This window comes from Ricinus communis, chromosome 2 (genome assembly GCF_019578655.1).
Source record: "Ricinus communis isolate WT05 ecotype wild-type chromosome 2, ASM1957865v1, whole genome shotgun sequence".
Classification (NCBI taxonomy): domain Eukaryota; kingdom Viridiplantae; phylum Streptophyta; class Magnoliopsida; order Malpighiales; family Euphorbiaceae; genus Ricinus; species Ricinus communis.
In genome coordinates this window covers 5439677-5464667 of record NC_063257.1, presented here as the reverse complement: position 1 = coordinate 5464667, position 24991 = coordinate 5439677, and the positions used below count along the sequence as shown (strand labels likewise).

Sequence of the window (24991 nt, the reverse complement as noted above, 5' to 3'; positions counted from 1 at the left end):
ATTTATGAATTTTAATTTAATGCCAGTTAAAATCGCTTAAAATATAATGAATATTGATTGTATTTGTACGACTTATAATTCTAACTTTATTTCCTGTAAAAAAAAAACCTTCTCAGTATTTTCTGTTTTAATATTTATTGTCAATATATTCAAAGCCTAACATATTATACAGGTTTAAAATTAATAATATATTATATAAGAATAAATTTATATTTTAAATACATATTCAATTTTCAATTTAATAAGTGATTATAATATATATATATTCTAAATTTTTTTAACATACTATATTAATAATAATAATAGAATTATTTTTACTTGCGTATATCTCTTTTTCTTCTTAAAATATTTCTTCTAATAATTAATAATTACAAAAAAAGTTATAAAAATTTATTAATTATTGAATATCCAAGGAGGATGAAGCTGGTTTCTTCAAAATTTATTAATTAATAGGATTATTAACTTATTAAATATTATTTATAGAAGGTTGACTGTTTATGATTCTGATAGTAAATACTGCAAATACGAGAAGATAAAAAAGAATATATAAACAAAAGTCTGCATATGAAATATAAAATGGGTAAAGAAGAGGTTTGAACCATTACAATTTTCTGTATTTTAGGATTCTGTTATAGAAAGCTTGGGGGTATTACCAAGCATGAAAGTATGATAATTTTGTCATTAATGTACTTAAATCCATGAATTATAGAAGTGAGAGATTTCAATAATTTATTGGTTTAACACCCAATAAATTTATAAAATAACTGAAGATAAAAGTCTATAAATGAAAGAAAAGGAAATCCGTTGAGGTAAATGAGAAAGCAATCCAACCAAAACATGATTAAGGAAAAATAAATGTAAATAAAACTTCGTAAAACCTAACATAAACATTTACCTATTTATCTGAGAACACTATCATGGACCTTATACGAATCATACTTTATCTATCTGAAAACCACCAGCATGAACCCTTAACTGAATAGTTGCAGCGATTACTAGAAAATTGATTGACGTTCCATTAGTTCATTATATTTTATCTCATTAATATCCAACCAAACATCTTCAGACATTTCTTTTCGAATGAATTTGGTATGTGCTTCTAATTTTGTTCTATTCTAAGTTTATATTGTGGTTGTGTACAAATAATATTAATCATAAGAAACAACCATGTCCATGAAGTTTTAATATTTCATCTTCAGAAAGGTAAGAGCTATTTCGGAAAATAATCCTCTGAAAAACGAAAATAAGGCAACATTCAGGAGAAAAAGCAAATAATAGTAATGAAGAGGAGGCAGTTTACAGTTCGGAATGATCCTATATTATATCAACTCAAAACCCAATTACGTTTTTGAATGTTAAAAGCAAATAATGGGGTTCATATATTCTTCCCCATAAAGCTAATTATCACTCCTTTTTTTTCAGTTGGGGCAGCAAAACTGAAAAAGAAAATTAAAATTGTTGTTTCCCCTACCCTTTCATCCTTTCTTGACGAAGTGATCGTTGGTTGTCTTAGGCATGTCTGTTTTAGTTGCAGGCTGCTCATAACTATGACCTTGTTATCAGTGAAAAAGCAATGCATGCTCGTATTGCATTATCAGCTAAACGTAGCTCCATTGGTTATGTGAAGTCGAGCTTTCTCTGCCTGTAAATCGCATTTTTATACAAGTTGTCATCTCCTTGCATAAGTTAAAAAAATAAGAAAACAAGTGGATCGCCAGTGCATTAAATCACAGTTACCTCCTTCTCCCATTCGCATTTCATGGTGACTATGGTCAGTATCAATGTCTGGACCACTGTTCCAATAATCAATCCAGCCCAAATACCCTGCTTATAAAAATGTACATATATGAGTGCGGAAAAAGAACATAAATCTTTTTTTGCTTGCTTCCTGGAAGAACATTGCAGAAACTAGAAAATGAAGTGTGTTCGTTTTTTAAAACAAGCACAGAAAAAAAAAAAAACAACAAAAAGTGATAAACAACACATCAAATGATAAATAAAAGAAGAGCCTTTAAAACTATCTTCCTTCTCAAAAGTTCATTTATAAATGCTTCTCATATAGCAGCTCTTCAAAGACATTAGTACAGCAGTGTATGCCTAACACATCACCTAACATTTTAAGACAACATTCCTTTATATGTAAATAAGCCTGTTAATATTACATCCAGAATATTCAGTTGTATTTATCATCAATTATTGGACCCATAATCCAGGAATGATACTCATTATTTTGTAAAAGCACATTGTAATAAATTCCCCTCTAGGGTAACATCAACCAAGTTAATATAAATACAACATCTTCTTCCCTCAGCAGTCACTGCTGGGAATTGTCCACAATCACTTTGTTATTCAAAACTCTACTTTACTTCTCAGTCAGTACTGATACCAATAAAGATTCAAAGAAGTTCGACCATACAATTGATAATGCAAATGCGAGGAAATGCTTCAAGTGTTTGCTACTGTGTAATTTGCTTACTGTGAAACCAAAGTGGAGCAGCCACCCTAAGCAGACCCCAAGAGGCACCCCAACTATGTAGTAGCTGCCAATGTTTATAAATGCTACCAATGCTTGCCAACCGCATCCAACTGCCACACCTGAGCAGAAATATTTGACAGTAAAACCAATCAGTGGGATTTAGTCTCGCAATCCTAAATTCAAATTATTGTTATGTTGGTTACCTGAAAGAACTGGTTGAATGCAATTGAGGAGAATGGTGAATGCCAGTAAAACTGCCAACTCGTTAACCATTGCAATGACAGAGGAGCTTGATGTAAAGAGCATTGCAAGTTGCTCAGAGAAAGCCATGATGATTAAGAAAAAGAACAATCCAATAACTAGGGAGGTCAATATTGACACTGTAGTTGCAATTTTGGCACCTTTTGCATTGCCTGCGCCAAGCTCATTTGCAACCCGTACTCTGTAATTATTGCACAATTAAACAGAAAGGGTAAAAAGCATGAACTTGCTTTAGATGAATAGCTCATGAAAGAATGAATAATATTTTCTTCCTCAATAATGAATTATTGTAAATCCACAAGAATGAAAAGACATACTAATAAAATATCGCAATTGTCATGAAAAAATGTGAAACCAAATATACGTTTGAATTGAGAGTGGTTTTCAGTACAACCTATGTTCTCTCTGCCTTATACCTCAAAATCTACTTCTTACTTTTCCTATTCCTCATTTTTCATTCTCAAGTTTAATAGTGATAAAATGTTCTTTGTTCCTTCTTGGCTATCACTGTGTTGACTTTTGGATACAAGAGGAAAATAATGGATAGAGACTCACAATAGTAACATACCCAGTGGCAGCCAAAAATCCAAGTGGAATCATAGATTCCCAAGCATAGATAGATATGCTGCCAAATGAAGTATAACTCATCAGAGCTATCAAACATGAGCCAGCATAAAATCTCAGCATAACATTCAATAGAAGTTAAATAAATGAAAGAAGAAGCATTGTGAACAGTAACTAACCAAATGGAAAGGGCGTCAACTGCAACCTCAGTCTCTTGCAAATACCCAGATATGATAATCAACACTCTATAGTAGAGATTCTCGAACCTTAAACAATATAATGTACAAGCTCTATCATTTCGAGAAATCAGTCAATTGAAAAGTCAATTATTTAATGGAAAAGGAGAGAAAATGCAGACATACAAAAGCATGATCCCAGAAGCCGCAGAGAGTTTAAAGAACGGCCAAAGTCCAACAAAAGCTTGTGTAGAGAAACCAGTCCAAGAAACTGGACAACCACCACAAACACAATACACAAACATTCCCAAAACGGACACCCACCAAGAGAAATCAAGAGTAATTGCAGTGCCAACAATCCCAACTCTCAACTTGTAAACAAAAACCCAACTCACAAACACATGGATCAGAAGAGCACCACCAGATACCAAAGCGATAACCCCGGTCTGTAACTGGCTCTGCAAGAACCTTTGCAATGTGAACTGAAAAGGGAAGCTAAAATGAAAAGGAATTAACCAAATTGCCACCAAACCTGTCTGCTCAGCAACCTCTTCAGGCTGTCCTATCAATTTCAAGATTGGAGTTGCAAACAAGAACATAGGTAGTAATAAAATTGAACACAAAAATAAAACAATCCAAGAACGTTGCATATACAAGCCTAGTATGTGGTATTGCTTGGCTCCATAAGCTTGCCCACATAGCGTTTCTAATGCACTTGCCATGCCTAGCTGCAGCAATAGAAAGAATCAGGATAAAAATTTTGGAGGTTGACCACATGGGGCAAATGTAATCTAAGAGCAAACCATTTACATGACTTAAGAACGTGAAAAAAGGTCAGTGGAATTTATTGCTTACCAAGAAACCGAAACTAACGGCAATGATGACAGTGGTAGCTATAGAAATAGCAGCGAGGTTGATGTCACTGAGGTGTCCTGCGAAAGCTTGGGTGATAACGGTCATGGAGAACATAGCAAGACGGCTGAAGATAGAGGGACCCGCGATTTCCCATATCTTGATTGATTCCAACCATGTTTCTTGGACCAAAGTATATATACCGTTGCATTGTTGACAAGGTAGTTGCTGTGGTCCATCTTCTTCTTCTGTGACTGAAAGCAGCAGAGGATACCGCTGTTCTTCTCTAATTCCCATGACGGGGATCTCGAATTCGTGGGACTGTGAATGCCCAGATATTTGGAGCGAATCAATGAAGTAGGGCCGTGTTGGTTTAACGTAAATCGCTTTTTAATGGGCTTATAAAATAATCAACATCCATTCCCAAAGCCCAAAGGGCTTTCTTCTGTTTGCATGCCGCCAGATATGTCAGTATCTAGATTGAGTAAATCTATAAGAATCTCTCTTCTTGGTAGATTTTTGCTTTTTTACCTGTTTTCCCAAGTCTAATGATAATGTTTCGGCTGCACCTTACCTAATGAGAGCTTGGCATTTTGCATAAAGTAGCACTTCGATATATGATTAGCTCAAAATCATGCTTACACATGTAAAAGTATTTTTACTTTAATTAGTATATTTAAAAATATTTTACTCTTAACTTTTAATAATTTGATATTAGATATTATATTAATTGTTTAATATTAATAATCAATATGCCGAGTATATTACCATAAAATTATATTTTTAGAATGGATAAAACAGTTTTCTTGAATTACTACATTTTTCAGCAGAATCAAAATTTATTTGAATAGATTTTGTCTTTGTAGTTGATTTGAATCTATGAATACATATTTTCTTAATTTAGTATCAAATAATTAGAGGCCTTTATGCAACTATTTGGAGAAGTTGTTCCCAATTATCAGGAAAAGGAGATTCTTAGGATTAAGATGAAGAACTTCACTCCAAGGCTGACTTTCTTTTCACAGATAAGGCTTGACAAACTGGAATTACCATGCATGAATCAAAAAAAAAAAACCTACAATTACGAAGCCAAACTTCAAAAACTTTCAAGCCAGTCAGATATGAATTTTAAGGTGAATGCACTTAAACCTAACCAATAAAGTAAGGTTAAATTCAGAATCAGCTAAATTGTTCGTCGTCATCTATCATCCAGTAGCCAGTGAAAAGGCCCTGTTGCAATCACCTAACACAATTTTTAAACTTCTTAATTTCTTTTTAAGATCGAGCTCTATGATAAAAATTTAAAAGAAACTACTGTAAATTAATTAATTAGTTATATGCCAGCTCTTGAATTTCATATGATCGTGTGTCTACCTGTCCAGGAAACGACAGAACAGGGATACTAGTCGAACATAAGTGGACAATGCTACATTCTGTAATTCCTACAATTGGTTACCTAATCAAAATTATAATACTACAAAGTATTTTTTTTTTCTAAAACAAAAAGGACCATAAAATCCCACTGAGGGGGTTCGTAATAAACATTCTTTGATTCATTTGGGCCAACAAACTTTCAATTACATTTCCACATAGGATAGGTGGATGATGATCAACTTGATCCAATTACTCTTATATATGACACAGTAAGTTGACATGGCATTACGTAACCTCATATATTTATATGGCAATGAGATTTTTTTTGTATAAATTTTTTAAATTTCAACTGAATGATCTATCATCGAGAATTCAATATAATAAATGCAGACTATACCTTTAAACAATTACCACTAGGTTAGTTAATTAGGGATATAAAAAGAATAATTCAAGAAAATGATTACTCTTTATAAATGTTTATGAATCACTTAGTTGTTTTTTGTTTAATTAGGTGAATAGACAACTCAGCACACAAAGTCTTAATGTACATACTAACTTTATGTCATTAAGAATAATTTTTCTTTTTTAAAAGAAAAAAGAAAAGAAAAGCTAGGGTCAGCCTCCAAGTAGTAGAAATAAATAAGTAGTACATAATTAGCATATCGATCTTCACTAGTGAATTAGAGCATATTGAGATATACACATCTTTTCTTTCTTTAGAAGATGGCTTATCCATACTATTCCCCTCCACCACCTTCACCACCCCTACCACCACCTCCATCAAACCACTATTATGTCCATTCACCGCCGCCGCCACCTCATCAGCATCATCATAAGCCATCCTCACCACCACACCATCACCATCGCCATCATCCTAAGTCACCTCCAACACCAAAACATCACCATGGCCACCCTAGGCCACTCCCACCATTCCCAGCTCCACAATCACCTCCACGTGATTATACACACCCACCACCACCATCTCATTCACCTACTGGCCCAGCCCCAGTGCCTAGTCCCTATGAAACAAAACCACCATATAATTCTCCACCAAAAGCAACTCCTACTGGACCAGCACAGGAACCCTCTCCTCAAAAGCCAACACCACCTAAACCCTATCCGCCAAGCCATGCTCCGAGTCCAGCTCCACCACCAGAGTCACCACCATCAGTTTATCCTTTATCACCTCCAATCCCATCAAAAGGTCCAGTTTCACCACCTCAGTACCCTCCATATGCATCAGCAGCACCAACACCACCTATTCCCGGCTACACTCCTCCTGTTTATGGTGCACCCCCGCCAATATTTAACGCAGTACCACCTTCATCAAATGTAGTGGCACCACCACCAGGAAACAACCACACAACTATTATTGCAGTATGTGTATCATTTGGCGGTGCATTCTTTCTTGCCTTCCTTTTGGTTGGTCTTATTTGTTTAGCTAAAAAGAAAAAGAAACATGTTATGGTCCCTGCAGCAATACCAGCTGTTTGTATAGAAGAACATGAAGTAATTCAAGAAACAATCACGACAGGACCATGTGGAGAAGAAACTGTTACAGTGTTAATAGAAGATGATGTGCAAATTCATGAAGTTGTAGCAAGTGACGCCGTTGTTGCAGCTGGTGGTAGCTCACATATGGGGCGTGCCGGTGACCCTCCTTGCGAACCGGAGAGTCCCCATCAAGGTCAAGGTTACTACCATAAATACTGAAAGTCTTCTTTAGCCATCAGCTTTGATAGTCTTATAAGTGCAATAAGTAATTTGTGGAAAAGGATTTGTATGATTATTTATTTTGTATTATTAACTGTTGAACACAAGATTTTTCAAAAGCTAATTGCCATGTAGTATGCTATTGATAAAGAAAGGAGCAGTTGGCCAATAAAATAAGGTTATGCGAGCTAGATTTAGCTCCAAAAGCACAGGCAAGAGAATGGGGACTCATTATTCATGCAGAGAGTGTCTGAAACATGAAAATTAAGGCAGCTACTACAAGGCTTCTATGTCAAAATATCAAGCTGTTTGTTTGCTTTTTTGTTTTGTTTTTTTTTTCTTGATATGGAAAATTGTTCTTGCGTACAAAAATGTACAAAAAAAAAAGGAAAAGAAAATTTTTATATTTTCTTATTTATCTTCATTGCAATTACCCATTGTTTAAATTTTATTTTGAAATATTACAAAAATAGTGTTTAAACTTGTTAAGTATTTAAATTTTTAAAAGTTAAATTTAATGTGTGAAACCAGAAATTATTAATATTTAAATGTATAAAACCGGTAATCTATATAAAAGAATTTAAATAATTAAAAAAATCATACTTGAGTTTGTTAAAATATAAGAACCTAATGTATTCTATTTTTCCAATTTTATTAATTAAATATAAATTAAAATTATTCCCGCAAAGATTCATAACATTCACAAAATAGGACAACAAAACACTGAAAAATGGAAACACCCTCAACATAGTCGGAAGACGTTTCCAAAGTTGTTGATTATCAGAGCTAAGAATGGTTCTTCATTTGTACAAATTTGTTTTCCTCTCTAAATTTATAATTAAATAAAGACTATAGAATATTACTTATAAAATGACGACAGGGAAAGACGCACCTCTAATGTACCAGTTATTGTGCTACGGTAAACGCTGGATAGTCAAGTACGGAACGGATAACTGCTGAAAGTATCTAAGTAGTAAGCCCACTCCAAGATGAGTGCTCTCCTATTCCGAATTTTCCAGAACCTTCAGTAGCGCAATCGAAAAAGTGATGGGTTTTCATACACATAATTATGTGTTTCGAGTAACTGTCCAGCCATCTAAGTATGTTAAGAAAAAAAAAATCAAATTTGAAAATATTATAGTAATTTTGGACCGCCTAAGTACAAAACTAAAAATTCCTAGTTCAACTTGGAAATGTTATTTCTTAAGACATGTTTATAAGTTTGATTTGAATGAAAAGATATTATTTTTAATTATTCAACTGAATTTGATTAAACTATTAAATATGAATAACTAGATCGGCTAAATTGGACTTAAATCTAAATAATTTTTTTTTCCTTTCTGGGTCTTTGGAGATGAGGGAATAGTTTTGTTCTTTAGGAAAGGGAGGGGAATGCAATGCAAAAATAAGATTCCTGTTAGGATTTGCAAAGATAAAACTCTATTAATTTATACTAAATTTCTCTTGTGGATTTCAAATTATGGCTTCGTTTTGCCACCTTATAATTTTATTGCCATAAGTAGTTTGCTTCTGCAGATAATATATAGACAGTGACTGAATTCATATTAACCTTCTCATTGCGTGTAACTATACATTATCCATATTGTCAATAAATCTCATTTTAATTACACCAATTTGCATGATGACCAACTCTGGATACTAAAAAGAAAAGTTCCAAATGTATAATATTGCTAATTTTATACAGAAAATAATAAAACAATAACGATCTTGTTTATTTCCAATTGCAAAGATATGAACTAATCAACATATGTCATTATTGTAATTTGACCAATTATATGATATTGAGAGATTAAGAATTCAACCACGAGGCTTTAGTTTGGCCGGTCAAATTTGCAGTGCTAAAAGTTGAGATTTCGAATTTTAATGATAATTATTTCTATTAATTTACTTGTAACATGTAATATTATTTACTAATTGTTTATTTTTTTCTATATCTAAAAACTTTTATTTTGTTCCTTTGGTAATAAAAGCAGGTATGCCCCAAAACTGGGAAACAGCATTTCTAGGGCAAACAACTACGTCATTTTGTAATGTCATCTCATTCCTGAACTTAACCCGAAAATCTGTAAGTAAACTGTGTTTTATGACTAGAGAGTTGAAAAAATTAACTAATAATCAAGCAGAAATCATATTCTACATTTCTGTATGTATTTTTATGTACTTTACACTAAATTTATATATATACATATAAAATAACGACTGTGTAATACATGAATAAACGATTAATATATATTTATTTTAATAATATTTTTTTTAAGATAATTTTTTTATTTTTATAAAAAATTTTAATGAAAAAGAAATATAGTATTAAGACATATAACCACTTAAGTCATTAGCATTATCATTATAATATATGTGAAACTAGTTGTTACTTCTAACAATAAGTTAGAAAGTTATGATGAAATACAATTTCACGAGGCGAGCATGCCCCAGTACCACACTCATAAATGCATTCAGTGGCATAATTAGGAGAGATTAGATCATATCCAAAGTATAAAATCAAGTGTGAAAGCATATTAGCAGCTTTTGGTTTAGATTATATATATGAAAATTCGAATGAAATTAGGCTTCTCGGACACTAACAATTGGTTACCAACACCAAGAAAACTTTAGTCTTCCTAAGAAATTTGATACAAAAATACTGCATGACGATATATACTCCTATAAAAATCTGCCCGACTTGCTTTTTATTTTTAATTTTTTTTTTTTTTTTGGGTACAAAAACCAGGCAAGAGCCTGGAAATCAAACAGAGATAACTCTAAAAGTAAGCAACACCAAATCTGCTCAACTTGCTTTTTAATAAACCCTAATACTAAAGTTATTTATAGCTTTTCAAACCAAGCAAATTGCATCACGTGATGCTTTCTCAGTGTGGACACTTTAATCCCCACCTCATACTATATTGTTTAGCTTAATTATATTTTCATGCCGGCACTGATGCTTTTCCTTGTATTTGGCGCATTTTCTAGGAATTTAAGCTTTTGCTATTTCAGTAATATTCAATTAATCATATATCTAGAGCAGCCAGTTCTCTGTCTCATGCTAAGGGAATGGACTGCTTTGCCTTCTTTTCTTTAAGCTATTAATTGCCCATATTTATAATTACATAATATTTTATTATAAAATTTATAAAATATTATTTATAAATTTAAAATTTACATACTTTAAATAGAGTGAAATTTAATTTAGTATTCTACATAATCAAATTTGTATAAAATTGATTATAGTTAAACTAAATTTTAATAAATTAGACAGAATTTTCAAATAAATTTAATATTTGTAAGTTAATAAATTCTATAATATCAAAATATTTCTTTCAACTTTATGATCTTAATTTTATTTCTTTTCTAATATTTTTTTCTCAAATAAAATATATTTTTTTATAACATAGCATTAATGCTAGTTCATCCTTTGGATACAAAAAGAATATTAATCATATATCTTGAAATGTTTTCCTTGTTATGATTGTACATTAAAGCCTAATTATGCATAATAAAAAAAAATATGCATATAAGATAGTAATAATATATTATAGTTTAATTTAAATTTTGAGTTCGAGCCTTAAATATATAATTATGTTAAAGTAATTTTAAAATAATATTTTATCATTAGGAAGAGTTTACCTGACACATTCTACGTTAATATAGCAAGAAATACATTTAGAATAATTCTCACCTATTATTTTATTTTTCTATTTTTCTAATTTATGATAAATTTGATTGGGGATAGTATACAGATTTTTAATTATTATTATTATTATTTTTTTGTATATATGAAAAATACAATTTTCGATATACAAAGAAAAATTACAATTTAAAAAAAACCAGATTATTTATACTTTTAAATTTTAGTAATTTAGTCAACTTAATATAACAAATACTTAAATTTATCTTTTATAATATTTTAACATTTTTTTTATATTTATTTTCATTCAAATTATCCATGTATATTATATAAATATATTTAAATATTACAAAAAATTAAAATTAAAAATTAAAATATTAAACTAACTAATCAATATAATTTGAGTAACATATATATTTGGCGTTTATAAAAATACATAAGTGGGAGAAGGCGGTGTAACGTGTTAAGATGGAGTCAATGCAGGATCGGACCTACTAAGTTTATGTAGAAGATAAGCTGACTATTAATTTTGCAATTTGACGGTAATTTAAAAACAAAAGAAATATTTACACACATTTCTGACCACTCACACTCAGAACACAATGCAACTTGCAGATTTTACACCCTTTTATTTATACCTGAGTTCATATTTACTTACACCATTCATATGCTTTCGTTGAATGCTGAATCTGACTTTGCTTATCTTTCTCCTTCTCCTTCTTCTTCTTCTTCATTCCTTTTTGTTTTAATCCAATTGTTAGCTTAATTTTATCATTATCTATTTCTTGATCAGATATTTATATTTATATAAGGAACTAGATAAAAAAAAATAAAAATAAAAACAACACCCATCATTAATTTATAAAAACAAATCAGATTCGACATTTTTTAAGATCTCGAAGGCGCTTGAAAATTTAACTTAATTAGTCGTTTATTTGTACGTTGCACCACTGTTATTATTATTATTATTTTAATTATAAATTAAATTAATAGATATAATTTAATAAATTTTATAATATTTAATATTAATTTATAATATTTTAAAAATAATAGCAAACTAACTAATTTTAAATATTTTTTTATTTTTTTTAAATTTTAAGATTTTATTAAAATAATAATATAAAAATTAGTTTAAAAATATTAATTAATTATTTTAGTATTAAAAATTTATTATATAATTAAGAAATTATTTATTATTGGATATAATATTAAAATATAATTAATATACTATTTTTAGGATAAAACTAGTATCATTATCCTGATTAGAAAATTATTCATTAGCTAATATAATATTAAAAATATAATTAATATACTATTTTTAGAATAGAATTAGTATTATTATCTGACTAGAAAACTATATATTAATTAATATAGTACTAAAATATAATTAATATATTATTTTTTAGATTAGAGTTAATGTTTAATTAGAAATATAACTTTTTAATCAATAAATTAATAAAAAATATATAAAATAAATTATAAATTTAAATTTTATATGTCAAGAATAATACATATGTCAAAATAAGAATCTTACGTGTAAAAAATGAAACACATATGTTAAAAAGATTTTAGATATTAGAAATTAATATATATATATATATATATATATATATATTATATAAATTCTAAAAAAATCTTAATAATTTTAATTAGTTCCAATTGTTAAAGGTAATAAAAATAAATAAATCTGTTCCTTGCATTAATGTTCTTTTTATCTATTAGTAGGTGTTTAGGGACAAAAATGATTTCTTGTTATTATTGTTGTGGTTGTACTTAATTAAGAACAACAATTGTCTCCTCTATTCATGTATTGGTTATCTTTATGTAAAAATAATGGAGAATTGTTTCTTTTACTATAAATAGAGATGTAAAATTTATCTCTCTTTTTTTAATAAAAATATGTATCTATTTAATTGAAGATGATACTCGTTCTTTTTATTTGAAAATAATAGTCGATATCTATAAATAGGTACGATTTTATTTATCTCCCAAATAGGAAGAACAATCTTTTAAGCTTTTGTGAACGAGTTTGCTTGTCCAGTTTTCTTTTTTCTTTTTTCCTTTTTCCGGTATGTTGAATGTATACAAATTCAGAAATTGTACCCATAAGTCTTTCAATTTTGAATTGACAATGTTGCCTTCCTAAATTTAATTACTTTAATTCTTGAGGGGATGATGTTAGTTACTTATACTTATTATATATATCACAATACAGCTGAATTATAAAAGAATTTTATAATCTTAATTTTTGATTTAACTATCTTATGTCATATTAACTTCTTCTTTTAATCAAAATCTTAGTCACATTATGTGCGGCTCATATATATGGTCAGATTTAAACTATATATTGAAAATATGATTAATTAGCTAATCTAAGTGGAGAAGTAGATTAGACTTTGTGAAGTCCCTAGCTGCTGCACAAATATAAATAGAGCACAACCCCGTTCCAATTTTATTCATTCCATATACTCATCTTTTTCCATTGTATAATTAACAAGTAGACGCTAGTCTCCACAGTTATCATCTTCATAAATAATGGATCGTCAACCTCATTATTCTCCTTCACCACCTCCTTACCCTTACAATTCTCCTCCTCCACCTCCACCTCCACCACCACCGCCTCCAAAACCACCTATGTGTAACGATACCATACCGCCGCCGCCGCCGCCTCCTCCTCCATGTAACTATACTCCGCCGCCAATAATATGTGAATGCATATGCCCACCACCAGATCACTGGCCTCCTTATGATCATCATGCACCACCTCCATATTCTATGGCACCACCACCATATTCTAAGGCACCATCACCAATGAGCCCCGACAGTAACCACGACACCACCTACATAGCAGTGTTCGTATCATTAGGAGGGGTTTTCTTTCTTGCATTCCTTGCACTTGGGTTATTCTGTTTGGCCAAGAAAAGGAAGAAAGTGGTAACAATGATTCCAGCTGCAGGTGAGGCTTGTATGGAAGAACGTCAACATATCCAAGAGACTATCACTACTAGCCCTTGCGGTGAACAGACTATAAGTGTCACTATAGATGATGTTAGACAAGTTCATGAAATTGCAGAAGCTGGTATCACTGAACCAGGGTCTCATGATCATCATCATCATCATCACAATAATGGCTAGCTAATTATGTCCAATATGATTTCGAATTAAGGTTCTTTTAAATTCTTGAATTTAGTATCAATAGTGGTGTGAATTTGTACTATATTTCTGCATGGGCTGCTTTGGAATAAGTTCGATCGATTGACATGCGTTAAGTTTGCATAATTATTGGTTTTTCTTGTGTATTGTAATGTTCGTATAAGTATCAAATGAAATAAAGCAGCAGCAGCACAGGTCCTGTGCAAAGTTTATCAAGATCATATGCAATCAATGTCGGAGAATAAGGTGGCTGCTAGCAGCGATGAACATGTACTACTGTCATTTTAAGTTTCCATGTAATTGTAACATGTGGAAAGTTCCTTCTTATTGCCTCTTTGTGATTATTTGTATATGCGTCATCATTTGATGGATAAGAATTTATGCAATAGACCAATAAGAATGTTTAGTATAGGCTTCTACAAGTTTGTTTCTAAGTTATTTTAATATTAATAATAAATTGATTATGAAAACCATAAAAAGAAAGCTATAGTCTTGGTTTAAGGATAAAATCAATCCAATCGCACGTTATACAACTTTCCAACTAGTAATAATTAGAATAAAAATTGTATTTTATATTACGTATTAAAAGTAATTAGTGATAGAGGCACACTTCAGATTGTAAGTTGTTGCATGAATGGGAATTATATTGTTTTTCTATCTATTTATTTTTAGGTGTAATAGTTAAAAAGAATTTAAATTTATATGATATTTGGTAATTTTGACTAAGAAAAATAATGTTTGAATTACAAAAATTTTAGTAATTTTTGCCAATCCAGATTCTTTAGTGTGGCATCGCAGTTCAAATAAAAGATATCCTGTAAGCACAGAAGGCTAATCAACAGGTGGAGCCAGGAACATGCTTATGCTTATCTCATACTTGATGGTTCTGGAACTAAGAACTTTCGAATGCAATTGCACTCCAACATAATTTACATAATACGAGCAGTCCCTCTTATCTTTGTAAAATTTGTTGCTCTGGAAACCATCCCTCATATGCTATTCTATTGTAATCATGCAAGGGCAACCTGAACTAGGCTTTCGCTCTAATTCAAAGCATTCTCTCTCTTTTCATGACTGGTGGGAGAATCCTTGGTAGAGCCTTTACTCAAATCACAAAGATGACAGGATGACCCTTGCTGCTCATATGTGTTGCAATCTTGTCGGCGCATAATGAGCAGAAATTCTGAGGAGTCCAGATAGTTCCAGAGAGACAAATAATCGAGCAAGGCTATTCTGGAAAATGGCAAATCTTGCTTCAAAAGGCCAAGTCAAGATTTTGGACAAGAAGTCAGCCCCCGGATAGATTCCACCGCCCCTAATTCAATCAAGTACAACTTTGATGCGTCTTTTGACCAAGTTTCTAACAAAGCAGTAGTTGCTTTTGTGGGTAGGAATTTTATTGGTTCCATGATTTTTCATGATTCCTGGAGGAACTGGAGGTTTTTTTTTGCAGGTCATCTCCAGTTGCAGATGGGGCAACAGGTTTGAGGAACGCAGTTAGAAATGCAAACTGTCTTAAAATTAAATAGGACAGATTGCGAATCTGACCCCTTAATGGTAATCAATTTGCATCAATAACCACAGCAAGAACATACCTTGGGAGCTTTCCCCGATAATCAAGGATATAAAAAATCTAGCGAGATTGGTTGTCACGTGCTGGAAGTTTATTCTGTATAATCCTGGATAGGTCAATGTTCCTCCAACAGAATTGGAGAAGCTTCTTATGCTGGATGTAATGTTTCCTTGATTAGTAAGGATATTTCTATCATAATCGAACAACCAAAATAAATAAATAAACACTTCAAAGAAATCTCTTTGTACGAAGAGAGATGATGGAGAAAAATATGCTTCATTTCTTTCCTTCCGAAGGTTCTACGCAGCTGCACAAATTGCCAATATTCTAACTCTATGTATCAACACTCTTTCTCATGAAATAGCGGACTGATCTCTCTAAGTTAATACCTCAGTAATTAATAAACTGTGTTGTATATATATATAAATATAATTTAATATATTGCTATTTAGTAATTGGTATAAAATATAAAACAAAAATAATAAAATCGCATTCTTTTGATAATTATTCATTTCGAATAATTTTAGCCGTCGTGATTTTGAACCGTATAACTTGAAATGGTAGCAACCCAACCCCAACTTACTGCTTATTTCCATCTTAATTTTTACCTGTTCTATATAGCAGCTTTTCGGGATTCATTAAAAAGAGAAAGAAAAAAAATAGAGTAAACCATATTTCACTGAGCATGTGTCTATGGAGTTGCCAAGGAGAAAATGTCCCTTAAAAACTAGCACAAAGAAGATAGGAGCATTTTAAGAAATTGGTTACTATTGTAGGGCCTATGGACCGATTTATTTATTTGGGTTGTAAGGGTACTATACTGTTACTTGACGACTCGTTTAAGTCTGTTGATTTAAGGGCCTTTAACGCAAAGCTCAGTTTATTAGTTACTTGACGACTCGTTTGGGCCTTCTGCCCTTATTTATTTCTATGGATAATAAGCATTATTATTAACACGTCATTTAAACCTTGTTTAAGTTGAGGAATCAACTGTTCGTCCCTTTAGCTTTATTCCCAGAACCCTTAACCAGCAAGCTCATGTCACTGTCGCCCAAACCAAAAGGGCGTGGTTTTGTATATTGGTTTTCTTATTAATATAAGCTGCTTCTGTTTTTTCTTCTTTTATTATTATTAAAAAAATATAAAAGAACCAACTGTTTGAACAAGTGAAGATTCTATATAAGGAACAAACATCTCCTAAAAGTAAAATTAGAGGACTAACTTAGACCTCTTGAAGTGCATAATAACAATCTCAACCACTATAAAAATAGAATAATGTTACAAAAGAACACCAGTATATGCTGTACACTAACCTAAACACAACAACAGAATAGGAAACAATAAGAAAAACAGGCCATATGGTTCATTTACAGTAGCTGAAAGGAAATCATAGAGACTACCCAGTTAAGCGTCCCTGCTGCTGACAGAAACAGAATTATAGTAAATCAGTTGGTTAGCAGCACAATAATAAAGCATGTCCCCGCAGGCTTCAACTCATTAGCATAAGGCTTGAATTACTGGGGAGAGAAGAGGGTCGTGTTAATTATAGGATCTTGGAGAGTTGAATTTGAATGTACCATTCTGAATGTCAAGTGTACCCACTGGATTATTCAAATGTACCATACAATGGTATCGCTGATTTTCTGAACTAACCACACCGGTATTGATGTGATCTTAATTTAATGAAAGGTCTCGTCTTGTCTCCCTTTATATTCACTTGGCAATGGCATGTAGTTATCTAACTATTGCACCACAAAAAATGATAGGTGTCTAGTCAAGCTCTACTCATTTCAATGGTGGGTAGAGATAATAATATCTATTGTAGGGCACTCAAGTCTTTAATGTATACACCATGCTTTACATATCACCCATTTATTAATAAAATTTATTATTAAATTAGTTATTTACCGGGCATTATTTGGACTGATATTATATTTAAATAATTTTTTTTCAAATTGAAAAATAATTATAAAATTAGTATAAAATTTTAAATAGTAATAAAAAAAGTAAAAGATAAAAATCAAGATGCCTTTTGTAAATGAGGTAAAATATGCACTTTATCGTTTTCATCTCTTTTTTTTTTTAACCTAACTATATTGTATATCAACTACTATTAACCTAATATTGTAAAAAATATTTCTTAAAATAGAAAACTATATTTTTTTATACATTATTGATTTATTACAAATTTACTATTTTAAGTTAATGGTCGATAATCTGATTAGATAATTAATCCTTACTTTAGAAATATAGTTTATTATTTTTGGTGGTTTATTATGAATTTATCTTTAAATAATTATCTATTTTTTAATTAAATAAGAAATTTTCTAATAATTAAAAAGCGATTTCTTATACTAAAAGATAATCTATTTTCTTTCTTTAGAAAACAAGAGATTGCACTGATATTGTATTGTTAAAATTATTTTAGATGAATATAATTATATTAATTATTAAATTATGAAAAATTTACTGTGAAAATTTTTAGTACATTTGCATCCAACTTATTCGTAATTTTATTATATATTTTTTGAGCAATTTCGTATGACAAAAAAAGAAGAAGAAGAAGAACATGCTATTCAGTTTAGAAAAGAACTCTCATAAAAAAAAATCTTTACTCATCTTGAAAACAAGAAAAGGAATTTAGAATAAATATATACACATCACGATTTGATCTATAGGAATGGGTAGGTGTAAAGCCACTAAATTCGGTAGTAAGTTAACTATTCACTAATTCAAATAAAATGCAATCTGAACTCGGTTAATTAGTACTTTACCACAATTGACATTTAACCAACAAATACTATATTTAAAATTTGGTCTGCCGGCATAAATACGCGAGACCAGAATTTATATGAAATTATAAAATGATAAATTTGAAATTTCTACTACGAAGATTCTAGAATTTAAAAGTCAAAATACCAATAGAATCAGTTACTTTTAACCCGGAGATGAAGAACTCAGGCTATTAGAGGAAAAGAACTGCAGAAAAACTAACAACACCTTAACACAGTTAAATTTAGACTCTCAATCTCGAAAATAAGTTAAAATCATATATTCCAAAAACGAACACAAACACTTCAATAAAATATTTATATAATTTAAAACAAAATATTAAGTCATTCAAAAGCACGTATCATGCCATGCTTCTTATAAAATGAATTTTTACATATTACGGGATGGAGTGCTTCAGTAGAATCCTAATCCCCATTACTAAACAGTCTTAGCCTTTCGGCTCTCTCGTTCCAACAGAACTGGTGCCCAGAGAGCGAAGCTCGACCAGCATCCTTAAATCCAGTCTGGTCATTTAAATTTCCAACAAAGTCGGCGCCTAGAGAGCAATGCTCAACCATGAACCTTTACTCATGCAACTCATTCTACTCAGTCCAGAGAGTTAAACTCGACCAGAGCAAGTTCTAAACTATTCTTCGATTACCTGACTCAAATTCATATTAGTGCGCACGCGGTCCTAATGCAATCCATCAAGTGGCATGTTTTATTGTCATTATCCTGAATCAACATGCAATCACAATAGCCATAATGTAGAAAATGAAACATATATATAAATAGTAATTAAATAAATAATTGAAATCTTAAACCATTTAATTAGAAATACTTATGTAAAACTTAGCATAACGCACAAGTATAGCAGATATATGACTTTAACTCACAGTTTTGACGATCTCCTAGCCCTGCTCCGATGCCTTGGGTGAAGCGAGCTGAACTGACAGATTTATCTAATCACGGGAATAATTCAATCAAAATATATAAAACATTTGATAAATAACTCTAGGCCTAGACTCCTAGAATTAACTGTCTAAGAATTTCGACACGAGTAAATTTTACCGAAAATTCGGTAGAACCTCCCTTAAACACGGACGTTTACCCCCCGTAAAACGGATCCAGAACCTGCCAAAAACATTTCAAATATTTCAACAATTTATTTAACGGGAGTCGAGCCACCAAGTTTTCATTATTTTTCTCGACTCCGCCATACATCACAAATTGGCAGTCGGTCCGACACTTGTTATTTTTAACTAACAATCCTCACAATATTTTCTAATGCCCAACACAAGGCCTAATTAGTATTTATCACTACAACAAACAACTTAGGAATAGAGCTTGTGAATCCCTGGTCCAACTTATCATTATTAATTAAGGAAAAACAATAATATGATCATATTAACGGTCTAGAGAATTACCGAGACGCTTGATCACTCGGTCGATTCGCCTTCAGCCGCCGGAGTCTGATCGACGATCCGAACGCGCCTATGGACTCAAAACAACGCGCTGATGATGATTCTAGCATCCGATCTTCCGATCCGACCCCCAATTATCCGAAGAAATTTACGGACGATCTCAACCGTCGATTTTCAAACGGAGTCCGATCGCCACGAAACTGGTGCCATTGGAAAGCTTGAGCTAAGGAGAGTCTGAATATATGCCCTTCGATCATCCATTCCTCGCCGGAACTTGCCGGAAAAGCTCGAAATTCTGGCTGCCTTCACCTTGCCGGAACTCCTTCCTCCGGCCACCAATGGATGCCGCTACTCCTAAAAGGAAGTTCTCAACTCACCGGTCAAAAAGAGACCAACCCTACCGCCGCTTTCTCTTCCCTTGCTTTCTCCCCGCCAACACTGCCGCTCGCCCCGACGCCACCCGGCCGGCCAACTCCCGGACGGCCCCCGCCACGGACGCCGAACCTTCTTCTCCTCCTTCTCTCTCCCTAATTCTCTTCCTTCTCCTTTCTTTTCTTTCTTCTCTATATGGACATTTGGTCCCTGGACTTTTTTCTTTACCATTTAGTCCTTCAACGTTTTAATTACTAATAATTTCGACCTGAAAAATTTTCAATTAATCCTCCAACTTTATTTTAGCGTTTCAATTAAAACCCTATCTATTTAATTTGGGTCAAACTAAAATTATTAAAAATATAGAATTACTTATTTACCCTTGCTTTTAAAAGTAAAATTACCAAAATGCCCTTACCGACATATTTAATTATAAAAATACCAACCATACAAATTTTCATTTAAAACCTCAAATTAAAACAATTATATTTTTAATCCTTATTTTAAAATTAATTGTCAATTTAATCCTAACACTTAATTAATTTAATTAATCAATTTACTAACTATTTTTCAATTAAAATCAACATCATTAGCTAATTAAAATTTGCTATTTCCTAATAAATTCTTTTATAAAAATATTATTTACCAGCTCTTTCATAACTTTTAAATATAGATTTTAATTCATATACTCATATGGGGAGAAAATTAAGTGACAAAAAATATAACTTATATCTCAAGGAATTTACTCAATTAACTTCTTGAAAATCAAACTAATCAGATATAGAAAAATAACTCTCTTATTTTTATCTAGCATTGAAATTCTATTTTAAATCATCCCAATTAAATTTAATTAAAAATAAAATAATATTAATTTAAATAAAAACTCGTTATTAATTATTACTAATATTATTATTATTAAAAGAACAATTTATAAGTATTACATTCTCCCCCCTTAAGAAAATTCGTTCTCGAATTTTAAAATTAAAAGCTCACACTAAGACTGAAACTAATGAGAGTAAGAATCTCTCATCTTCAGTTTAGCTTCTCGGGTTACTTTCCTCGATAGAATAATTCAACCACAAGACCATGACCATCGGCAAAACTCAAGAGCAAAGTTGATGAACTTGAGAATCCACGATCCTGGCTGACTGCTCATCAGAAGTTAAATCTTCACTTAAAAATACACTTTCTCAATACGGATATACGAAACACCGAATTGATCTGTGAGAAAAATTTGACAGCAAATCCAACTTACACGCCACCTCACCAATCCCGCCGATAATTTTAAGGTCATATGGTCTTCTTTTTTTCTTTTGTTAGCGAGTGAAAAAAGAGCACCAAAGTAGGGTTCTGACATGCTAATGATATGATATTGGAAACTATATGCGTTATCTAGATGAAATGGAAATCAATTGACTAAGACATTGGAGATGTTACAGACTTCCTAACCCAATAACTGATAAAGATTTCCATGACCTAAGTAAATTTTGCCACTACCCAAATGCTAATTAATTATTAGGACAACTCGTAATGATCACCCTTTATTACATCTTTTGTTGTTTTCCTGTAGAAGAAAGGCTACAAATCTCCAACAAACATTCAATGTTTTTATTTTTTATTAGTTGGTCTTGCATAGTGTATATGTGTCAATACTCCAGTTAAGGAAAGTGATGAATATAAGGCTGAAATCACCCAAATTGGCCTACGATCATATAAATTTTTCCTTTTCTTGAAATTGCGCCGTATGTTACAATGACTACCCCTACATTACTACGCCTATTACTTGGACTACTTTATAAAGGCTATCGATATATATTGATCTCTTTCTAAACCAATATCTTTTATAATTAGAAGCACTAATCCTCACCTTAAACAATTTTAACCACCAGAGAAGACCCTCCATATCCACACAGGAAAAGGACATAAACCTGCCAGTAATATCCCCACAAACGTTCAACAATCAATTAGTTGGTCTTGCAGGGAAAGGACACAAATCATTGATAATCTTTATATAGATATGCCTTCCAGATCAAAATCGTCTACTTTCGTCACTCGGGACCATTAATAAGTAACCCTTTCTGTATACCAGAAAATAATTGATAATATAACACAGCCTTAACATAGTAGTAAAATGGAATTCCATATATAGCATTTTATTATTGAATAAGGGGCACATATTTTAAATATCTTATATTTAATAAAATCTTAAATATATATATATATATATATATATATATATCACTCAATTACAATGCGTTCGAAATGGCTAAAAAAAGTGTACCATATAAAAGACATTATTCAAGTTGGGATTGCAAACGACAAAGTAGAAAAATACATAGATGATGTCACCCCTATTGACAAAAGAATTACTACTCTTGCCTTTCACAGACAGTTATGTTAATGCATTGCTATGTCATATTTCTGTCATGCACATATAATTGAATACATAGATTCTATCATTACAAATATATAGCCAACTTTCTCATTATGTAAAGACAGAAACAAAAAATTAGAGCAAGAAGAGGGAAATAGAGTTTTGACTTATCATGGAGACAAAGCAGGAACCTCAAGCCAACACCAGCACCACAAAAAGAACCTTGCTTATTCTGAACTGCATCCTTTTATCTATAGGCAACTGCGGTGGCCCTCTTATCATGCGCCTCTATTTCATACATGGAGGCAAGCGTGTGTGGCTCTCTAGCTGGCTCGAAACCGGCGGTTGGCCAATCCTTTTAATCCCTCTCTTCATCAGCTACCTTCACCGCCGGTCCACCAATCCCCCCACTAAATTGTTCTACATGAAACCTCGTCTTTTCCTCGCCGCCACATTCATTGGTGTCCTCACTGGCCTCGATGACTATCTTTACGCTTATGGAGTAGCACGTCTGCCTGTTTCAACTTCTTCTTTGATCATTGCTACGCAGTTAGCTTTCACTGCGGCTTTCGCGTTTCTTTTGGTTAAACAGAAGTTCACTTCTTTTTCGATTAACGCAGTTGTTTTATTGACTGCTGGTGCTGGTGTTTTGGCCTTGCATACAAGCAGTGATCGCCCAGGTCATGAATCCACTAAACAGTATGCCTTAGGGTTTGTTATGACGCTAGTGGCTGCAGCTTTGTATGGCTTTATCTTACCATTGGTGGAGTTAACATACAAGAAATCGAAGCAGGAGATTAGTTACACTCTCGTGATGGAGATTCAGATGGTGATGTGTCTGTTTGCTACAATCTTTTGCACCATAGGGATGCTGGTTAACAAAGATTTTAACGTATGTTTCTTTAGCCCTAAACACTCTCTTTCTCTCACTCTTGCCGGCCTAGTCTAATATTATGTTATATAAGGACAATGAGATAATAACAGAGTTTGCTTAGTGTTAGTGAGTCGGCACAAGATTTTTTGGACTTTTACTAGATAATCATGCATAGTTGACCAAATTATAGAAAACTATAGGGAGAAATTAAAAGTTGAAGCCACTAACGAATATATAAGTATTTTATACTTAAATATTAAAATTATTGTTATTTTATTTATTTATTTGATATATAAATGAATAGGAAAATTCTTATAGAGATTTGATATATATATCACAATTAATAAAAGAATAAGACACATAAATATGAATGTTTTATATTTTAGTATAAGATGATTGACACATAATTTACTATTTAAACCTAATGAATATGTGTCAATCATCTATTAATTTGGTATATAATTAGAGACATACAATAAATCTAAGCAAAAATTTCCAGTGGTACTTACATCTAGAATAGGTAAAAAAAAATTCTTAAGCTATAATATGTGTCTAAATTTGATGTCCTTTATACATCAAACGAATCAGGGGAAAAGAAACTTGCCTACACCCGTTATTGGTCTACAAATAAATCTCGTCCAGGCAAGTGGCTTAAGAAGCCGAGGATATGAATTAATACTCAAGTGTTGAAGCATACTAGAGATTTCAGTTGGAGTGCAAGTTGCTTTATCTTCTAACGGAATCTAAGAAGGGACTGCATAAGGACAAACATGCTGACTTAAGAATGAATTAGAGAGTGAGATGGGTTATGTTTATCTTCTTTGCTCATTGAACAGTAATTCTTGCTAAAAAAGTAACTCCTACGCATTTATCTGTTTATGTCTGGTAGGTGATTCCAAGAGAAGCAAGAGAATTCGGACTTGGGGAAACGAAGTATTATGTCATACTGGTGTGGAGCGCAATAATTTGGCAGTGTTTTTTCTTGGGAGCCATTGGTGTCATATTTTGCGCCTCCTCTTTGTTATCAGGCATTTTAATTGCTGTTCTCCTTCCGGTGACAGAGGTCCTGGCTGTCATTTTCTACCAAGAAAACTTTCAGGCAGAAAAGGGTGTCGCCCTTGCACTTTCTCTTTGGGGTTTTGTTTCTTACTTCTACGGTGAGGTGAAGGAAAGCAAGAAAAAGAATCTTGCTCCAGGATCGGAAATGCCTCGATCTTCTAGTCCGACAGAAAATGTTTGAAGACATCAGACATTCTCAGAATTCTCCACAAATATATAGTATGATGTGAATGAAAGCTGAATATTATTGTGCCGCATAAAATAAACTGTCTTTGTTTGTTTGGTTGATATTTTAGACAACATATCCAAATTGGAAAAGGAAAAAAAA

General features: G+C 31.9%; 4 protein-coding genes and 1 long non-coding RNA gene across 6 annotated transcripts; 3 read left to right on the top strand and 2 right to left on the bottom strand.

Annotated features, from left to right (window-relative positions):
* Positions 1-1295: 1295 nt before the first annotated feature.
* On the bottom strand, positions 1296-4674 carry LOC8281716 (protein DETOXIFICATION 27). Of its 2 annotated transcripts, none has more exons than XM_048370588.1 (8): positions 4333-4674; positions 3664-4205; positions 3481-3567; positions 3306-3362; positions 2680-2918; positions 2477-2595; positions 1738-1827; positions 1296-1642 (listed from the first exon to the last, which is right to left on the bottom strand). In XM_048370588.1, exons 1-8 carry the CDS (start codon positions 4624-4626, stop codon positions 1595-1597), a joined length of 1476 nt encoding a protein of 491 aa, XP_048226545.1. In that variant the 5' UTR covers positions 4627-4674; the 3' UTR covers positions 1296-1594. The 2 variants fall into 2 exon arrangements, with proteins under 2 accessions (XP_048226545.1, XP_002513991.1); XM_002513945.4 differs by having other exon boundaries at positions 1738-1824.
* A 1669-nt stretch (positions 4675-6343) lies between these two features.
* Positions 6344-7840, top strand: LOC8281717 (leucine-rich repeat extensin-like protein 3). Its single transcript, XM_048370619.1, has 2 exons — positions 6344-7080; positions 7181-7840. Exons 1-2 carry the CDS (start codon positions 6427-6429, stop codon positions 7199-7201), a joined length of 675 nt encoding a protein of 224 aa, XP_048226576.1. The 5' UTR covers positions 6344-6426; the 3' UTR covers positions 7202-7840.
* A 4964-nt stretch (positions 7841-12804) lies between these two features.
* Positions 12805-14609, top strand: LOC8281718 (protein TRACHEARY ELEMENT DIFFERENTIATION-RELATED 7A). The gene has a single exon (XM_002513947.4). The coding sequence runs from the start codon at positions 13598-13600 to the stop codon at positions 14195-14197; it is 600 nt and encodes a 199-aa protein (XP_002513993.1). The 5' UTR covers positions 12805-13597; the 3' UTR covers positions 14198-14609.
* Positions 14610-18954: 4345 nt separating this feature from the next.
* On the bottom strand, positions 18955-20383 carry LOC125369227. Its single transcript, XR_007214873.1, has 4 exons — positions 19988-20383; positions 19632-19694; positions 19457-19522; positions 18955-19295 (listed from the first exon to the last, which is right to left on the bottom strand). It is a non-coding gene; the product is annotated as an uncharacterized LOC125369227 (long non-coding RNA).
* A 2409-nt stretch (positions 20384-22792) lies between these two features.
* On the top strand, positions 22793-24951 carry LOC8281719 (purine permease 3). The gene is made up of 2 exons (XM_002513948.4): positions 22793-23622; positions 24494-24951. Exons 1-2 carry the CDS (start codon positions 22903-22905, stop codon positions 24842-24844), a joined length of 1071 nt encoding a protein of 356 aa, XP_002513994.2. The 5' UTR covers positions 22793-22902; the 3' UTR covers positions 24845-24951.
* The last annotated feature ends 40 nt before the right edge of the window (positions 24952-24991 follow it).